The sequence below is a fragment of the Ochlerotatus camptorhynchus genome, unplaced genomic scaffold, assembly GCF_037179485.1.
Source record: "Ochlerotatus camptorhynchus isolate MF236.1 unplaced genomic scaffold, CSIRO-AGI_Acam_v1.1 ptg000105l, whole genome shotgun sequence".
Lineage (NCBI taxonomy): Eukaryota > Metazoa > Arthropoda > Insecta > Diptera > Culicidae > Ochlerotatus > Ochlerotatus camptorhynchus.
In genome coordinates, this window is record NW_027040595.1 from 3,214,887 (window position 1) to 3,233,541 (window position 18,655).

General features: G+C 37.7%; 1 protein-coding gene across 1 annotated transcript in view; it reads left to right on the forward strand.

Annotated features, from left to right (window-relative positions):
* Cad74A (cadherin-74A) overlaps positions 1 to 18,655 on the forward strand; it is a 47,254-nt gene that overhangs the window by 18,545 nt on the left and 10,054 nt on the right. The window contains exon 2 of the mRNA XM_065219519.1: positions 18,319 to 18,462. Coding sequence (XP_065075591.1) covers positions 18,319 to 18,462 — 144 coding nt within the window. The remainder of the gene's footprint in view (positions 1 to 18,318; positions 18,463 to 18,655) is intronic.

The window sequence follows — 18,655 nt, forward strand, 5'->3', positions numbered from 1 at the left end:
TGCATGATAATTCTAAGATGATTTTTTAAGGGAATTTTCAGAATGTATCTGAACTTAATTCTAATGCGATTCTCAAGATAATTCGATGATTTTTTTGCAGGCCGTATCAATAGACTGATGCAAAATTTGACTTTTTCGCTCCATAGAGCTCAAATGGTTTCAAATCGGGTCCTGATTAGCCTCCCAAAGTTACAACTCATTTGGTTAGAAACAGACTTCGCACAAGCCATTTGAAGTTTACATGTAAATTACTATGGGAAATCTCAACTTTTTGTTCATTGCCTTCTAGTCTTTTTCCATATTGAGCTGCGAAACGGTTCGATAGCCATTCTTAAAGAAAATTTTCTCAGCTACAACTTTGCTCAAGATCGTTTCTATGTAAAACGAGACAGGAAAAAGTTATTAATTATTTAAGAGATTGGTAAACTTATGACATGATCAAGCAGCTGCTCTGTAGGCAACACTGTATTTTGCACTGTGACATAGCAGCCATGATTTTTGTGTCCTATTCAACGCTCCAGAAACACCAATGTTGCCTGCTGAGCAGTTGATTGAGCATGATCATAAGACATCAGCGCATTGAACCATTGATAACTTTCTATCCTTGCATTTAATCAAAAAGTTGCCTTGAGCAAAGTTGTAGCTGGGAAAATGTCCTACAAGTACAGTTGAAAGCTTTTGAAGCAGACAGATATGGTGAATTATTAGATAGACATGAACAAAAATCTTGGTTTTACCATAGTAATTCCCATACAAACTTCAAATGGTTTGTGCCATCTCAGTTTCTCACCAAATGGGTTCAAATTTTGAGAGGTTAGTCAGGATCCAATTTGTAATTGTTTAAGTATTGTGGAGCGAAAATTTCAAATTTTGCATCACTCTACCGTATCATAGATATTCAGAGAAATACTTTACAGAAACTTTACAGAAATTTTCAAGAACCGAAGACGAACCAGTGTTCGGCTGAAAGTCTCCTTAATAAAGATAGCTAACTAACTATCCAATTTTATAGAAATCAACTCAAGCATATTCTTGGTTTCTAGGGAGAACCATATTAAAGAATTCCAAAACGTGCTCTGAGTAAATTTTTGAATAATTGTAAAGAAATTCTTGAGAATATTCACCGAGTGAGTGATCCAGAAATTTAATCCTTATGTTTGGAAATTTTCTTAGCTTGCAGTTTATTTAAACTTTGATCGATTCTACGACATAAACTTATCCGAAATTCTGGATACAAATAGCAATATCTTGAACATGGATATATTTTTTTAATATGCCGTGGACATGAGGGGCAGCCCCTCTTCCTCGCCACTACTACGCTACGCCCCTGAAACATGGGACGATAAAAACTTTTCTCCTATACCGGGATGCCGTGTCTTCCCGATGGAGAAGAATGCGATGAAGCAGAAGTTCCTCAATTGATGTTGCCAAAAGCACGTGCTGACGAATAAAGACCCCCGTTTGGATGAACCGTATCTGTTGCTGCGTGGTAGATACGGTATATGGATGATGACCTTACTTTTGATCGATGCACAGATGCGATGCGCAGTGCATTGTGGTCTGATATGGCAATTTAGCAGAAATTAATTATGTACTCCATTTCTATTAATTTTAGAGGATTGGTGTCTTCGTAGAAGTTGTTTATAATTCAATAAACTTTCTTTTCATAAACCTCTCTCACTTAAACTTCAATCCAAAATCTATTTTTTTTTTAAGTTAAACATACACACTACTAAAAAGTCATGTAAATTTCGGTTCCCTGAGACCGACACATGTAAGCGGGCCTTTTGACATAATAATCAGTTGAAAGAAACGTGAAAATCAATTGAATCAAACTTTCTCTTTGTCGACTAGCTTATGTTTCGATTTTAGAACACTTAATTTCACATGAAATGTTTGTTAACGTTCTATGATTTACGTCCAATATGGATTACGTCTCGTTTAAAAGTAGTTATTTCTAAGTGTGTAGTTACTTTCAGCACAAAATGAACTTGCTCAGTTGAACGCTCGATATACCATCAATACATTATGGGTTATAGTGCAATTAATATGGTCAATAGACTGATGCAAATTTTGACATTTTCGCTCCACAGTGCTCAAAAGGTTCCAAATCGGGTCCTGATTAGTCTCCCAAAATTTGAGCTCATTTAAAAAGAAACTGACTTGGCACAAACCATTTGAAGTTTATATGGAAATTACTATGGGAAATCCAAACTTTTTGTTCATTGTCTTCTTACCTTTTTACATATTGCACTGTTCAAAAATTCAAAAGCTATACTTATGGAAAATTTTCTCAGCTTCAACTTAGCAGAATATAGTTGTTGAGCCAAACGTCAAATAAAATAGTTATTAATTGTTTAAGAGATTGATAATCTTATGGCATGATCAAGCAGCTGTTTTGTGAGCAACACTGTATCTTGCAGTGTGACATAGTAGCCATGATTTTTGTGCTCTATTCCAAGCGCCAGAAACACCAATGTTGCCTGCTGAACAGTTGATTGAGCATAGTCGTAAGACATTAGTTGCTTGAATTATTGATAGCTTTTGATGCTTACATTATATTGAAAAGTGGTTCAGGACAAAGTTGTAGCTGAGAAAATTTGCTACGAGCTCAGATTTCATTTTTTAAAGCAGAGTGATATGGTAAATTGTTAGATGGATATGAACAAAACATTTGGTTTTTCTATAGTAATTTCCATATAAACTTCAAATGGTTTGTGCCAAGTCAGTTTCTTATTAAATAAGTTCAAATTTTTGGAGATTAATCAGGACCCGATTTGGAACCGTTTGAGCACTGTGGAGCGAAAATGTCAAAATTTGCATCAGTCTAATGGTCAACCAGCTCATATGATACCACATTGATGCATTAGTTGGTAAAGTTGGTGAGAAATTATATAAATATGGCCTACATCCGCTACTCTGAATCATTCCAACCAAACATTGTAAAAGGCAAATCCCTGTATAAATATTTCCCAAAACTAAAACCGGTATTGACACTCTTAAGTAGATGTCAGTATCGAATGACTCACGACACGAGCTCATCTCATTCAATTGTGCTGTTCGCGACCGCGATCTTGACTCTCTCTATCTATCTCTGCGTGCTTCGTGTACCCTAACTAGCTGTTACATCTACAAAAGCACGAAAGAAAGAGATTTCGCGACACAGTAGTATTTGTAAATATCCGTGCTGCTGAAGCTGATGTTTTGTCCACACTACCCGCCTACCCACCCTGACAAATGATCAACCTGGTCGAGCTTGAACTTCCCCCCGCCAGCCTATTGGTGTAGGGAAACGGTTAGCGTAGTTGCTTACCCAGGTATACTAGTATGCAATGCAGTTTATTTTTCTTCCGCTTGTTTCCATATTCAAAGCTGCTCCCGAGGTGGCCGATGCTCTCTCCATAGGAATTTATATTTGCCTTTTTGCTTACCATGTATTTGAATAACCGATTGGTAGACAGCTTGTGGCTTTATTGTTCAACCACAACGATGGTTTGGACTCTGTGGTGGATTTTTACTCTAAACCCTTAGTTTGCACCAACAATCCGATAAAGTCCTATGCCAACCTTGCATGGCGATCGTTCTTGTAAACTAAGTTTGAAATGTATTCTTTTTTATAAAGAAAATATTAGGGAATGCTCCTTCAATCCTTTGCAGAGCCTCACCATTAAAATCAAGCAAATCACCACGCTACTCTTCCCTAGCACGAAAAAATAACTTATGATTACCAAATTCAGGTATGAAAATAGCATTACTAGCAACCTAAATATTTATTGGAGACTTAGAAAACTTTAGATGTGTTCACTAAGCTGAGAGCATGCTAAAAAAATATTTTGAATGTGATAGCCAAAGAAAAAGTAGAAGAAGATCATCCGCGCTGTCAAAGGATTAGTTGATTCAAAAAAATTTCGAAAACAAATCAAAATACGTTATCGAGGAAAAGGACACTGTTTTCTTCTTCTAGGCTTTTTACGCGTCTATTGCGAGCGTTTTACGGGCTCTCAACTTAGATGCACTTTCACAATTATTAATTGAGAGCTTTCTATGCTAACCAATCCATGATTTTTTATATTGTGTGGCATGCACAATGATCCTCTAGGAGCAGAGAAGTGGAGCAAACCGGTGCCTTCATATTGGTAATACCGTGCTAAAAAAAGACACTATGTATGTGCTCAATCGATAATTATACCATATGGAGTAGAAACTTAACTACAAAGACTATTGCATTCTATAATATTTATTCTAAACGTGACCCAGCTACCATCCGATCATTTAATATTTACAAACACTCAATTCCTTTTAGCATTTATATCATTTCATAGTCACGGGTGTTAAGCTTTACCTCTTACACAATAATTAACAACTGTAAATAAACATTGATCATAACAAACTATAGGGCAACCCAATTCACCGTGAAATTCAGTTCATCTCCTAACCCGATAGCTGCAGCTAACGAATAGCCTCAACATACCGACGATGTTTACGCAAGATATTGTGTAAACCGAAATTAATACGGCCACGAGTTAGCCGACTAAAAGCCATCAGGAAAAAAAACTCCTTTATTCCAATTTCGCCACTCACCACCACCAATATCATCACCATCACCGAAAACCTTTGCACCGCAGTGTTGCGTCCGGACAGCGCACCACCGCGACCGTACCCAGCAAAACGTCAATGCGTAGAAAATTATCCACTAGACTCTTCCATAAACGTTCGTCGATTTTCCCAGGCTAAGGCAATTCAAGCACGGTACTCACGATGCCCGCCATTCATCCGCTGAAATCACAGGCAACCAACGAAAACAAAAGACTTTGCATACCGCGTCCACTGTCATTTGGCAGGTGAAAGCGATGAACCTTAACTGCTGCTCAGTAGTAACAAACCCATTCATATCTTGGAAAGTTATAGCTAAATATCACTTTACGAGCACCATACAGCATCCCTACGTTTCATTTACTATCATTCGCCTCAGGTCAATTGACCCAGTTCCCGCCGAGATGGTCGTTTTGGCGGCTGCTGAAGTAATTATAACAATCAGCTGACAACACACAAGCCACAAGCGGCCGAAAGAAAACTCCTCGGAAAGTCAATAACCATGAACCACACAATGGACAGTCGCTTTCATTTGTGGGTGCTTATCTTTCTACAAAATAAAATACAAACTCTCGCGGGTGCAACAAATCACCAACACGCATACAGTCACATACACGCGGATGGTCCAGTACCAAACGCTACATGGAAGCTGAGCGGGACAGTTTTTGTTCACGAATTCAAGTAGATAGGCATATTGCAGTGGGAAATTCCAATGGAACCATCGTCATCTCTGCGTCGTTCATCCCATCACCTTGATAATAAATTCGGTACCGTTTGCCAGGGTGAACGTGACGGCGTCGTCAAAATTTGATCTGTGAAAGTGAATTTCTCTTGCGGTGGTCTTGAAACTTGTTTTTGAAATATGCGTTACGAGAGAGCGAGAGACGGGGAATTAAATCAACGACGGCTTGTCAGAGCGCGGACACAATGGAGTAATTTTGTTCATTTTTGAATAGTTCCTATGTTCATTTGTCGATCAAACAATCGATCAGCATGATTCGCTTTCTACCGCAGTATTTTCGCTTTAAGGATACGTATATTTTTTGGATTACGGTGAACGACTTGTAGTCAATTGAGACCGGTGCCCTTAGTTTTTTTCACAAATTTTCTCACACACACACGTCTCTTACCGATGATATGTGCTAACCTCTCAGTATCTTCTAACTTTCGTATAAACAAATAAAATTGACTACAAGTCGTTAACCGTAATCCAAAAATAAATTTGATGATAAATCATCACTATGGCCGGTGGTCGAAGGTGAGGCCAGCAGCTCACTGCTCTATTCATACTGCATTGGACATCCCTTATCCAACATGTGTGATGTAGAACACATACGAACTGTGTTTGTTCACATCGACAAGCACATATCGTCGATCATAGACGATTGGTTTGTATTAGAGAATTTATGCCTCAGAAAATCACGGCGGCGCCTGGGATTGCAACCAGGCTCTTTGGGGTGAGAGGCAATCACGCTTACTACTATACCACTGGTGCCGCTAAAGAGCTTACGTAATTATTCAAAATATTCTACCGGTGGGATAAGAACAATATTTATTCTTTTCGGAATATTTTTTCTATAAATCACGTCCAAAAATCATATTTTAAGCCAACAAAAAAATAAAAATTAAACCTGATAATTTTTTTTGAAATCAGCCTCAAATGAAAGAGGAGCGCCTAAGATTTCATTTGATGGGTGTATCACCGATACTGATGTTTCTAAAAAAATTTTAGCTCTTTATTTGTTCCAAATTCAAAATAAATTACATTTCATTTGAACCTAAGTGCTCCAGCTACTACAGTAACTTACCAGCAGCCTTTAGATTTATTTGAACGAATTAAATCGGTAACTCTTAAGAGTTGATGAGTAGTTGAATGCACATAACGAAATCCAAACTACGCATCTGCAAAAAGTTAGTTCGTATTGATGTGAAGTATCATTTTATGCAAAATTATCTTCACGAAAAGTTTACTTATTGATGAAAGCAAGCTTATTGAACGATATCTAAAAGCATCAGCTCAATTTTTATCAGGCTTTAAAATTGGAACAACTTTTGCATTTTTCCATTTATCAGGAAAGTATACCAAATGGAAACATCTGTTAAATAGTTTTACATGGTTCTCTTTTGGAGTTTTTTATGAGGATGTAGAAAATTGCATCATCACCTAGAGCTTTCATATTATTAAACTTTTTAGGTACAGATCTTACTTCATCCAAATCAATCCCCCAGGAATAATCAAAAATGTTTTCCCGAGAGAAAATAATCAGATAATCCCGAGGAACCTGATTCTCAATAGGACTAGTAAGACCCGAACTGAAATTTTGGGAACTCTCGAATTGCGTAGCAAGTTTCTGAGCTGTTTCCGAATTTGTGAACAAAATGTTATCACCTTCTTTAAGCGCTGGAATAGGCTTTTGAGGTTTTTTTTCCAAAAATTTTGTGAGCTTCAAAAAGGGTTTAGAGCTCGGGTCTAATTTCGAAACATCATTTTCAAAAGTATTGCTCCTCAGGGCAGAGAATCGCTTTTTAATTTGTTTTTGCAAATCCCTCCAGATCACTTTCATGGCAGGATCGCGTGTTCTTTGATATTGCCGTCTAAGGACATTTTTCAGACGGATCAAGAGCTGAAGATCATCGTCTATTATAATTGAAGCGAATTTAACCTCACATATTGGTACTGAGGCAGCTCTTCAGCTATAGAAGTGGTCAGATATTCAAGAGTATAATTAACGTCACCTTTGGTTTGAAAAGAAATATTTGGATCGAAGTTATGTTCCATAAATGCTCGAAATTGCTCCCAATCAGCTCTATGGTAATTGAAAGTTGAGCTGTTGGGATTAGAAATTATTTCTTGGGATATTTCAAAAGTTACTGGAAGGTGATCAGAACCGAAGTCAGCATGGGTAATAGACTAATGCAAAATTTGACTTTTTCGCTCCACAGTGCTTAAATGGTTTCAAATCGGATCGTGATTAGCTTCCAAAAGTTACAACTCATTTGGTTAGAAACAGACTTCGCACAAACCATTTGAAGTTTACATGTAAATTACTATGGGAAATCTCAACTTTTTGTTCATTGCCTTCTAGTCTTTTTCCATATTGAGCTGCAAAACAGCTCGATAACGATTCTTATAGAAAATTTTCTCAGCTACAACTTTGCTGAAGATTGTTTCTATGTTAAACGAGACAGAAAATAGTTATTAATTATTTAAGAGATTGGTAAACTTATGACATGATCAAGCAGCTGCTCTGTAGGCAACACTTTATTTTGCAGTGTGACATAGTAGCCATAATTTTTGTCTCCTATTCAACGCCCCAGAAACACCAATGTTGCCTGCTGAGCAGTTGATTGAGCATTATCATAGGACATCAGTGCATTGAACCATTAATAACTTTCGATTCTTGCATTTAATCAAAAAGTGGTCTTCAGCAAAGTTGTAGCTGGGAAAATATCCTACAAGTCAAATTGAAAGCTTTTGAAGCAGACCGATATGGTGAATTATTAGATCGACATGAACAAAAATCTTGGTTTTACCATAGTAATTCCCATACAAACTTCAAATGGTTTGTGCCATCTCAGTTTCTCACCAAATGGGTACAAATTTTGAGAGGTTAGCCAGGATCCAATTTGGAATCGTTTAAGTATTGTGGAGCGAAAATTTCAAATTTTGTATCACTCTAATGGGTAACCAATTGGCTACAAAGTTGACATGAATCAGTTAAGCATGTTGGGCTGTTTGGATATTGAATAGTGTAATAACCTGCAGAAGATTGCATTAAAATCACCAATAATGAAGAATTTAGATCAATGAAGGGTAAGTTTCTCAAGGTCACCCTTGAGAAAACATTTTTACTGACCTACGCATTGGATTGGAAAATAGCAGCTTTAAACGTAAGTTGTCCAAATTTTGTTTCGACATTCACAAAGTTTCAAAAACATTGGTATCAAATGTAGATAGAGTTTGATGTTTGATACGTCTATGAATTATAATTTGCGTCCTCTTTAACCTTATGGCCAGGTTTAAGGAATGTTTAAATAATAACAGCAATATGTACGTTATGAAATCTCAAAAAGTTAAATAGCTCGTCTTCATTATCATCGAGTATTGTTAGTATGGAGTATGTAGTTAGTTTTAGAATATTAGCAATCATGTCGATTAATGATTTCTGTAAAAAATCTATTTTAGGAGCTGTAATGCTACTTAAATCAAAATCATTACAATTTCCTCAAAAATTGGAGTGTTTCCTACCTGTCACTTAGAACGAGATTGTAGGATCGCTTTGCAAGTCTTACATTCCCAAAAATTGTATATGTGATTTTCAACACAATTTGAACATTTAAATTTCTTAGGATTTTTCTTCATAGGACAGTCGTCCTTTGCGTGAGTGGAATCACCACAATACATGCATTTAGCTGGTATGTAGCAGGGACTGGGTGAGGTTTTGGAAATTTCCTCCAGCCTTCCTGAAGTGTTCCCACTTCACTCGGACATGGAGCGTAAGGCAAGCTTTTTCTAATGCCTTAATGTTGTTTAGTTTACTAGATTTGAAGTGAACTAAATAAAAATTATTATAAATCCCGTTGTGGAAATCCCTAGGACGGGATTTCATTTTCATTTTGATTAGTTGGATTCGTTCAACCCCAAGTATTTTTTTTTTTCAATTCATCTTTGATCTGATCCAGAAGTCAGAAGTGGGGATCACAATACGGGGGACCTTTTTCCTGGATGATGGATAATTCTCGACATCCGTGAGCATATAAAATTGATTGCTCAAATAAATTTCATCAGAAGGGGGATCAAGAGATTGCCCTTTTCTTTTTGTGGCAGTAAAATGTTTCTCCAAATTGACTTCCAAGCAGATTGCTATTAGAATCTGATGGAACGAAGAGGAATTTCCTAAACTGATATCCAAGCAGGATTACCTCGGGTAGGGTCCAAACAAGGATCGTAGGGGAATAAGGTTCGAAAAAGGTAGAAAATATACAGGTAATATTGAACACTGAAAAGTGTTGTTTGAATGTATTGTAACTTTAGGTAGCAGTAACACATTCTTCATTAAAATGCAAATATTTCCGCACGGAAAGACTGGATTTTTCTATAATGATGTTGTGCTACCAGAGACACCGTGCCGGTCGTTGTAATTTCAAAGTCTGGGTAAATGTTAATAAAAACACAGGTTCAATTGCAACATAGTGCTCCTAGGCAACCTAGATCGCAGACATGAAATCGATTTAAGATTCCAAAAAATATTTTTCAAGACTGAGCAAGCACATGTCACTTTGGCTGAAACCCCAGTGAAATTTGTTTCCCGAAAGATCAGCTGTGCAAATCTTGGCAAAAATTGTTGAGATTCGGCAAACAAAACTAATTATGTACCGTAAAGCTTCAAAATCCAGACACTAAGTCCATAATAAACTGATTGCAACAGTCTACTATGCTTAAAACAGCACGTAAATTTTATCATGGTCTTTTGGTATCGTTCAGAATCATCACACATGGATAGTTATTTTGTTGCAAAGTTGACGTATGATTTAATAAAAAAAATCAAATTCTCGGACTCCAGTCCAGTATTTGGTGCATTAGGGTACATACTCTCAGAACACAAAATTTATTAAGCTATATGTATTCACAATTCGATGTGTTTTCCTGTTATATAACATTAGGTTGCCTCTGGTTGAAGCGGTAATCCTCTTGCAACCTGTTTATTTAAAATGTTTTGTTTTTACATTACGCTCACTGTGTTTTACGATTTTGCGATATTAATCTTTTTGCAGATGATACTGATTCATTGCAGCTAAGGATTTAGATGCCGTTTTACACTTGAATGAAGATTTGCGTTCTCTAAGTAGATGAATGAAGTGCAAGCAGTTGAAATTGAATACAAGTAAAACTAAATTTAAGGTAATTTCACGGAATCGATTAAATGAGAACGTCGCTATTGTAATTGATGATGAGACTATTGGTCGTATTCGACAGATTAAATATCTTGGCGTGATTATTGATGACAAACTTAAGTTCAACTCTCACATTGACAATGTCATCAAGATACACATCTATACAAATCAATCATCTCTCCTAATCTAGACTTTTGCCCTTCCATTTTATATCTGGCCAATGAAACACAAATATCGAGATTACAGTGCTTGCAGAATAAAATAATGCGTTTGATTTTGAGATGTAATAGATTCACTTCCTCAACTCTGATGCTAGACGCATCATGTCGGTGAAGCAAAGAATTGTGTATTTGACTATGGTGTTCATTTTTAAAGTAGCTAACAGATTGCTTCCTCGATATTTGTGAAAGAAAGAAGAAGTGACATTTATAGATATAACACTAGAAACGCGGTTGAAATAAGAACACCACATTTCTTGACTTGTGCTTCACAGAATTCATTATATTATAAAGGAATAAATGTTTTCAATTCGATGCCTAGACATATCAAACGTTCAGCAACACTTACAGAATTAAAAAGACACTGCATTTCACACGTTAAAGCTGTCTTTTGAACATTTATCCAATTTTTTTTTTTATCAATTGACAAATTATGTATCTTGACGAAGGTATCTCTAACGGATTATTTTATGTGGATAGCTGTCATGACGACTTTTTAATAATTATTGTAACACTGCAAAAACTATTTCTGTTCGCCACGATGGTGATGATGGATTTTTAATATTTGATTTAATAGTAGATTAATTAAAAAAAAAAGTAGTCTACACAGGTTTGAGCCTCGCGCGCGTATTACGGATATAGAGGACTGAATTTAAAATTTGATAAAAAGAATGCAATTTTTAAGCTAATTTGGAAGACACCTTGAGTTAGTAGTAAGTTTTCTGGTAAATGTTGGGGGTTCGTGAGCATTCTTGACATTGCTGAAAATTATGATAGCATCAGATTGCGAGGTTGCTATTGTAATAGAATGCTTTGTTGATTGTTCATTAACTCTTGATTGCTTGTAATACTCAAATATATTTTAAGTGAACAAAAAGGCGAACTAAGAGGTTGACGCCTGAGCTTTTCCACATTTATATCGCTGTGAAGCAACTGTAAACTCGAGAGGGAATTTATATCTGTAACTGTAACCAGCTCGATTTTCTTTGCTAACCTGGTTAAAATGTCATATTTAATTATCTTAAAGATAAATCGTCCAGCTCAAACCTTTGTAGGGGTAAGAGGTGGGACCATCATCATCATCATCATCATCACTGTTGCAGTCTCTGATGCAAGAAATACAGTCGTTGTCATTGACCTATAACTTTAAAAAAAAATCGGCGATAGCCGTTCATGTCACATTTTTTGGATCACCTGAATGGGCGTAAATAATTATCTAACTATCGTTAACTAATTCTTCATGCGCGCATACCGCGTCTTCTTGCCCCTAGGCACGATTGCCAGACCGGAGCAGACGTGCCCTTCATGTGCGGGAGCTGCATGCATAAATTTAGTGAGTTTCTGTCAAGTGCAACTAGCGGGGAGCGTGTGGAAGCAGGAAAGACACCCAGGGATGGAGTGTGTAGGTCATACGTAGTTATGATCTGGTAGTTGGTAAGCAACGAGTATCTACCGGCATGCAGGCAGTTGTGAGATAAATAATTGTACTTTCATTTCTGTTCATACAGGTCGAGCCCTTTTTGAAGTATCTACATCTAGCGCCATCTGATCCAGTGAACTAGTTTCTCATGACATTCAGCCTGTGTTTGCGTACGGTGCACCGTGTCTGAAGCGAGGCTGTGCAGCCTCATGGGAGCCGCGATGATTCCTACTCAGTGCTCAACAAACGTTGAATATTAATAGCTAATTGAAAGGTGTTTAGCCTTGACTTAGTTCAATGATTCTGAGTCGCCTGTGCGGCATGATACGGTTATGCAATGGCAGTTAATTGTTTTATGAATGACCAGAAAGCTAAGATATTGCCACAGCTGAATGGCGCTAGGCTATGAATTCGATTTGGTCTAAAAACGTGACTGAATGGGTGAATGGCGATCTGGCATCAACTGGCACTAATTTATATCTCGAGTGAAGCAGGACAAGATCAAGTTGTGTTTGTGTATTTAGCTTTGGTTCAATATGTCCAGTTCTTGTGACATTTCAAACAACTTTAGACCGAGAGTTGACCTTTAATGTGCATGTATGCATTTCAATGCATCGACTCACTCCACTCATTACATTCTTCCGGCAAAGAATCTCACCTCGTGCGAGCTTACCCAAGCTCCTCGCTTCAAACGAAACACTTTCGATAATTTGGACCTTGCAAGCATTTCCTCATTATTTTTACTGCATTTCACTTTCATTCCGCCGAGCCCGACTCGAGTGAATCGACCTCCGACACAAGCGATCTGTTTGTGGCCGCATGGTGCGGTGCCGTGGTGAGCTGTAGTCGCACTTCCAATCATTTCGTTTTCCAATTCGTTTCACTCAGTATGAAGCAATTATCGTTACCTACCGGCTGAGATTTGAAGCTGGTGGTTGCGAGGAGGGGTGACGATTGGAGCAAGAGAATATGGCATAAATGTGCCACCCGGGCAGTCAGTATGTTTTGATCAAATCGTGATTTGATTAGTATGTATTACCTGTTATCAGGAGTGCCGTAACAACCGACCGGTCAGCATGGGGGCGACAAATTGTCATCAACCCCACTCATCCGAATTTGATTTATGATTGATTGCATTTTTTTTAATTTGTTAGGTTTCCTCTTCATGTCCAAAGAAATACACAATTCATATCTTGGTCTGTTGGTATCCTCGAAATAAAACACAGCATGAAGGACAAATCGATGCCAACATTTCATCAGGGTGAAACTTCTTTTGTAAACCATTACTTCATCCACCGATTTCTCGTAATTTATACCTCATTCAGGTAAACTAACCATACCAACTGGAAGAGGGTGGATGATTGCAAAAGTAAGCTTTTATTCGCGTTGGCCAACGCTATGGTTTACAAAAGCAGTTTCACACTTTTGAAATGTTGATGAAAAAATAATATACGGAAAACTACTACATGTTTCAAGCACACTCGTTTAAAGTTGCTCTAAACTGAGTTCAAAACGAATCCGTTTTGTTAAAAGTGGAACTATCCTAATGAGTGTAATTATGCTGTAACTCTTTATTGAGTAATGTATGTATGTATATGTCAAATTTAGAGTAGCTGTTACCCAGTTATGTTTTTCACAGAATTAGCAAGGCCACGCTGGAGGTGACTGGGTTTGATTACCGGCCTTGTCTAGAAATTTTCAAGTTGGAAAATTTCTCGACTTCCCTGGACATAGAGTATGATTGGACTTGCCACGCAATTATACTAATGCAAAAATGGTACAGGAATCGAAAGCTATCAATTAATAACTGTGAAAGTGCATCTAGAACACTAGGTTCGAGAGCACGAATCAAGGTAATATGCGATACGCAATAAGCTTGAAATTCAAAGAAGAAGAAGAATAAGACTAACAGTTACTCATTTTTGTTAATTTTACATTTTATCATAATGGTGGAATCAGACAAATAGTCGCTTAATTAAGTTAATTATAATAAGAGAAGAGTAAAATTGAATTTCTGAAAATACTGAGCTGTCCATCAGATTTCAACAAAGTCCTCTTCTCCAGTAATTTGTGGCATTTTCTATCTGTAAAGTCATACTTGCTATGACTTTGACATGAACTTAGCTTCACCCACTGTTCAGCAGTTGTTGGATCAACAACTTGCTCGTTTATCATCAGCACCATCAGTCTTCCATTTTACGTAACTTGTGTTTATTAAGTCCAGCGTTGCTATCTTAAGAAAGAATGGACTTACTTGTGCAGCAATATAGATAAAGATAAGTTGAACTGTGACCCATAATACCTAGCAAAAGATTGATGATTTTTAGGTCACCTGCGACAACGGCATCGAAAGCTCTCAATTAATAACTATGGAAGTGCATCTAGAACACTAAGTTGAGAGCACACAATAAGCTAATACGTACTAAGCAATAAGCTTGAAATGCGAAGAAGAAGAAGAAGAATAAGAAGAAGAAGAAGAAGAAACGACTGGATCCAATATGGTGCATGATCCGTTGCTGAAAGAATTTGAAGCTTTCCTTGGCGAGAACATGCGAGCCGTCGGAAAATACCAGCAGAAAATCGTTCATTGTCCGCATCTTTTACCGCCCACAAAAACTTCCGGAAATAGCAGCCGACACAGATTCGAGTGGTAGAAATATTCCGTTTCCTTCAACCGATTGATTTCCTCTACCGTCGGCGGGTTGTACAGCTGCTTTATGGCTTTCATATTCAGTTGGTGTTCTTCGTCTGTTCGTCGCTTAGCGCCTTTCGATTCCGAAGATCCGACAGTCGTGACTAGCACAAAGCGTCCATCACTTTCTTGACCGCTGTCGCTTTCCGGCTCCGACCGCCCAAAATCGTCGTCGTCAATTGAGTTCTCAGGTTTCGAAAAACTAAATAAAATCAAGAGTTGTCAAAATAGGGAAAGGCCTCTACTTGCATGAGATAAAATATCAGACTAGCCGATTTTTTTTTTAAAATAAAGTTCACTTTAAAACACACCGTGCGGCACTTTTCTTGAAGACTAGGGTAGAGAACTACTTCGGCTTAATAGCCCATTTTGGGCCTATCGAGCAGAAAACTTCAAATAAATCCTTGATTTCAGAGTTAACAAGTCAATTGTGCGTTTGGTACGATACTTTAGTTTTTAAGCTACGGCACGAAGTCAATGAGAACGCGTGATATGAAGGTTTGCACCCATTATTCCCAAAAACAAAAGAAGCGCTCCGAACGATTCACGTTTTATCTTCATCCGATAGGCCGATGTGAATTCATTGGCGTTTCAATGGCGTTTCAAAGCGTTAGGCCGAGTTTAGAATCCGTAGGCCGAGTTTGGTGTCAAGAAGCAGTGTTAGACTTTTGACAATATCTCAACGGTTGGTTTCTTTTTATCAAATCTTACGGTACATACGGAAAGGTAAATAAATTTGGAAGCCATCAGTAATAATAACATTTCGTTTGGTGCTAAACTGCGCTAGATTAAGTAATTAACCCTACTTAAACGTGTGAGGGAGAAGCAGACTCGAAAAATATGAACGTCAAAAGGACCCAGAATCCCGGAACGGGACTTGACAACCGAGCTTCTCACTCTTCTTAATGTTTTTGAAGAATGCCCTTCAGAAAGTTGTGCGTGGTATTTACCGAAGTTGACCAATGTTGCCGGGAAAGTATTTTTTTTCTATTTAAATTTGGATTTTATTCGGAGATTCTACCGCAGTTTAGCAGCTTGTACATCATTTTTGCTCAACACAATAAAAACAACCATAAAGAAATAACAATGTCCATTGCTTAAAACACGCAGTGCACTCAATTTTTCAACTTTCCTTTCGCAAATGTTAACAATTAACAACGCCATTGACGTCTACATTGATTCTGGCATCACTGCCAGCCTGATTGATGCAATCCCTCTGTTCTTTTTATTCTACGATTGCTACTGTCAAATCGACCAAGCAGAAACTGGCTCGGATTTGACAGCAAATTGGCTCGAAATCGCTACCCGATTGTCAAGTCCCATCCCAGCCAGAATCAAGCTGTCACGAACCGTCATTGGGAGCCAAGCAGTTTGATGATGCTTTTCGTACAGATGAACAAGAATATACAAGGCGGTATTGTAATCTTGCGTAAAGTAATTTATGACAAACTGTCGTTTCTACACAGAAAAAAAAGTTGTTGAATATTACATTAAAATCTGCTGCAACCAGGTTAATCCATCGGTTGTGTAATATAACGTTGTACGATGTACATCGATTTTGCGAACAAAATTACATCCATTGATGTAATATTGTATCTGCTTTTTCCTATTACATCATTATTTCATACATCAGCTTGAATTAAATTGATCGATATTACCTTTTTTTTGCTTTATAGCTATCTTATTCAATGGGACATCGTTTTTTTTTAATCCATTCATTTAATATACACAAATCAACATTGAAAGATACCATTAATTAAGTTTTTTTTCTCAAAATATTTAGTGGCATAATAAAATACAGAACAGAAAAGTACATTTTCTCACTGCACACTGAACAATCTCAAACAACCACTACACCCTCAAAGCAAAACAGGCTATTTTGCTACGCTTATTTTGATTTGATTTCAATCGCACAAATTTTCATGAAAAGAAGACAAGCTACAAATTAAATTCCGTGTGTGCAATATCTGCTTCTACCTTCCCAGGCTTAGACAAAACAAAACATGCAATTTTTATAAAGCTAATTTCAAAATACCTCCAGTTACATGATTTTGTTTTCAGGCAGTAAATTTCTCGAAAAAGTTGCTGATAATATCTATTAATAGTTGCTTGAAGCTTGAATGAAAATCTATCCGCATCAGTTACAGAAATACTGTAGACTTAAAAAAAATAGCTATAAACATGGCTGCACATTTTTTGATAAGCTTTCCGTGAAATCCGCATCAAACGCGAATTCAACGTACACGGTAAGAAAACAGTACTCAAAAGTAGGTTCTTTTCACTCATCTCGGCACTATAGTGCAGGAACCCAAAAGTAGGTAAAGCGTGTCAAAGTAGTTTGTATTTACTTGTGTGCAATTCGTATGGAATTTTCCACTCGCTTTCTACCCAAGAGTAAGTTAGTTGTACCCAAAAGTAGGTATATGTGATTATACTCAACGTTGGGTTCCCACACTTTACTACCCCTGTTGGGTGGAGCAACCGTTTTTGACAACATTAGAAGGAGAAAAGGAGACAAACTAGTCAATAGTAGGTAAAAGTGAACTGGCCGTTGGGTACTTTTTTCTTACCGTGTAGAACGCAAAATACCTACCAGATGTAACAGCCGTGAAATTTGTTTAATCATTTTTATCGCAGCTGTTCAAGTAGGATCGAAATTGATGCAGGGCTGATAACTTATATGTAGACAACTTACCATCATAAAAAATACAACTTTTTAATTCTTTGGAGAAATATTACGTAAGAAGTGATCAACCCCCCTCCCTCTTTTCCCTTCCGTAGTTAGTGCACGGCCCCTATGTTTCAAAAATCCTCTAATGGGAAATGCATTCACTAAAAGTAACCCACTTTCAACCATACACGCAGACACATGATGCTCTAAGTCAGATCTCCCTCAGAAGACGTTCCTCGCTACTAAATGAACCGGTAGCTCCATTGTATGCGAAAGTTGTCCCATTTCTCATGATTACCGCCACTGTCTCGCGGAAAGAAGGAAAACAGCCCACAAGAGTACAAAATTCCCTTGCACGTTCACCATTCAGTGGATCAAACGGGTCGTTTTGAAATTCATCACCCGGTTGACCATAAATCGTGAGCAACATTAGTACTATACTGAGCTGAGCCATAGCCACCTGACCAAGTTGGTCTCTCGACCGTCATCATCGGTTGGTTGGTATGTGGCATCTTCACGCGCGACCAGCAAACAGAAGTAATGATGGCGAAATAAATGCTCGTATTAGCATTCTTGGCCGGCTTCGACGTGGCTGGTCCCCATTTTTCACTGCATGACCCGTTGGACAAAACCGTACACGACGAGCGGTTGTTTTTATTTGGACGCCAAATTGTAAAAGTTGTTTATGACTTGCAGTTTAGTAATGGATGTCGAGATTAAATTATGACTTTAAATTCATCATCCGTTAGGTTACTAGCCGTTTGCCTTTTTCTCCTATTCGCTGAAGTTCCCTGAAAACTGACATCTTTCACCTTTCCCCTTTTTGCAGGCATTGACCCTGAGGGAAGTAAGCTGCGGTACAGTATATCCGGACCAGTTTTCAGCGTCGATCGTGACAGCGGCGTGGTGCGATTACGGCAATCTCTTGATCGAGAGCTGCAGGATAGCGTGGAAGTAATCATCAGCATAACAGGTATGCAAAAATCGACGTCATATGATCGCTGACTTAGAGACTTAATCGTCCGATGAACTGGTTAAACTCATGTCGAAGTAAACGCTTTAGATGTTTGCAATTAATTACCGAAGCAAATCGCCTTACATCACCTTGTATACCGGTTCGACATGCTGTTACTAAAACGCTTTCACAATCGTTAATTTGCAATTTT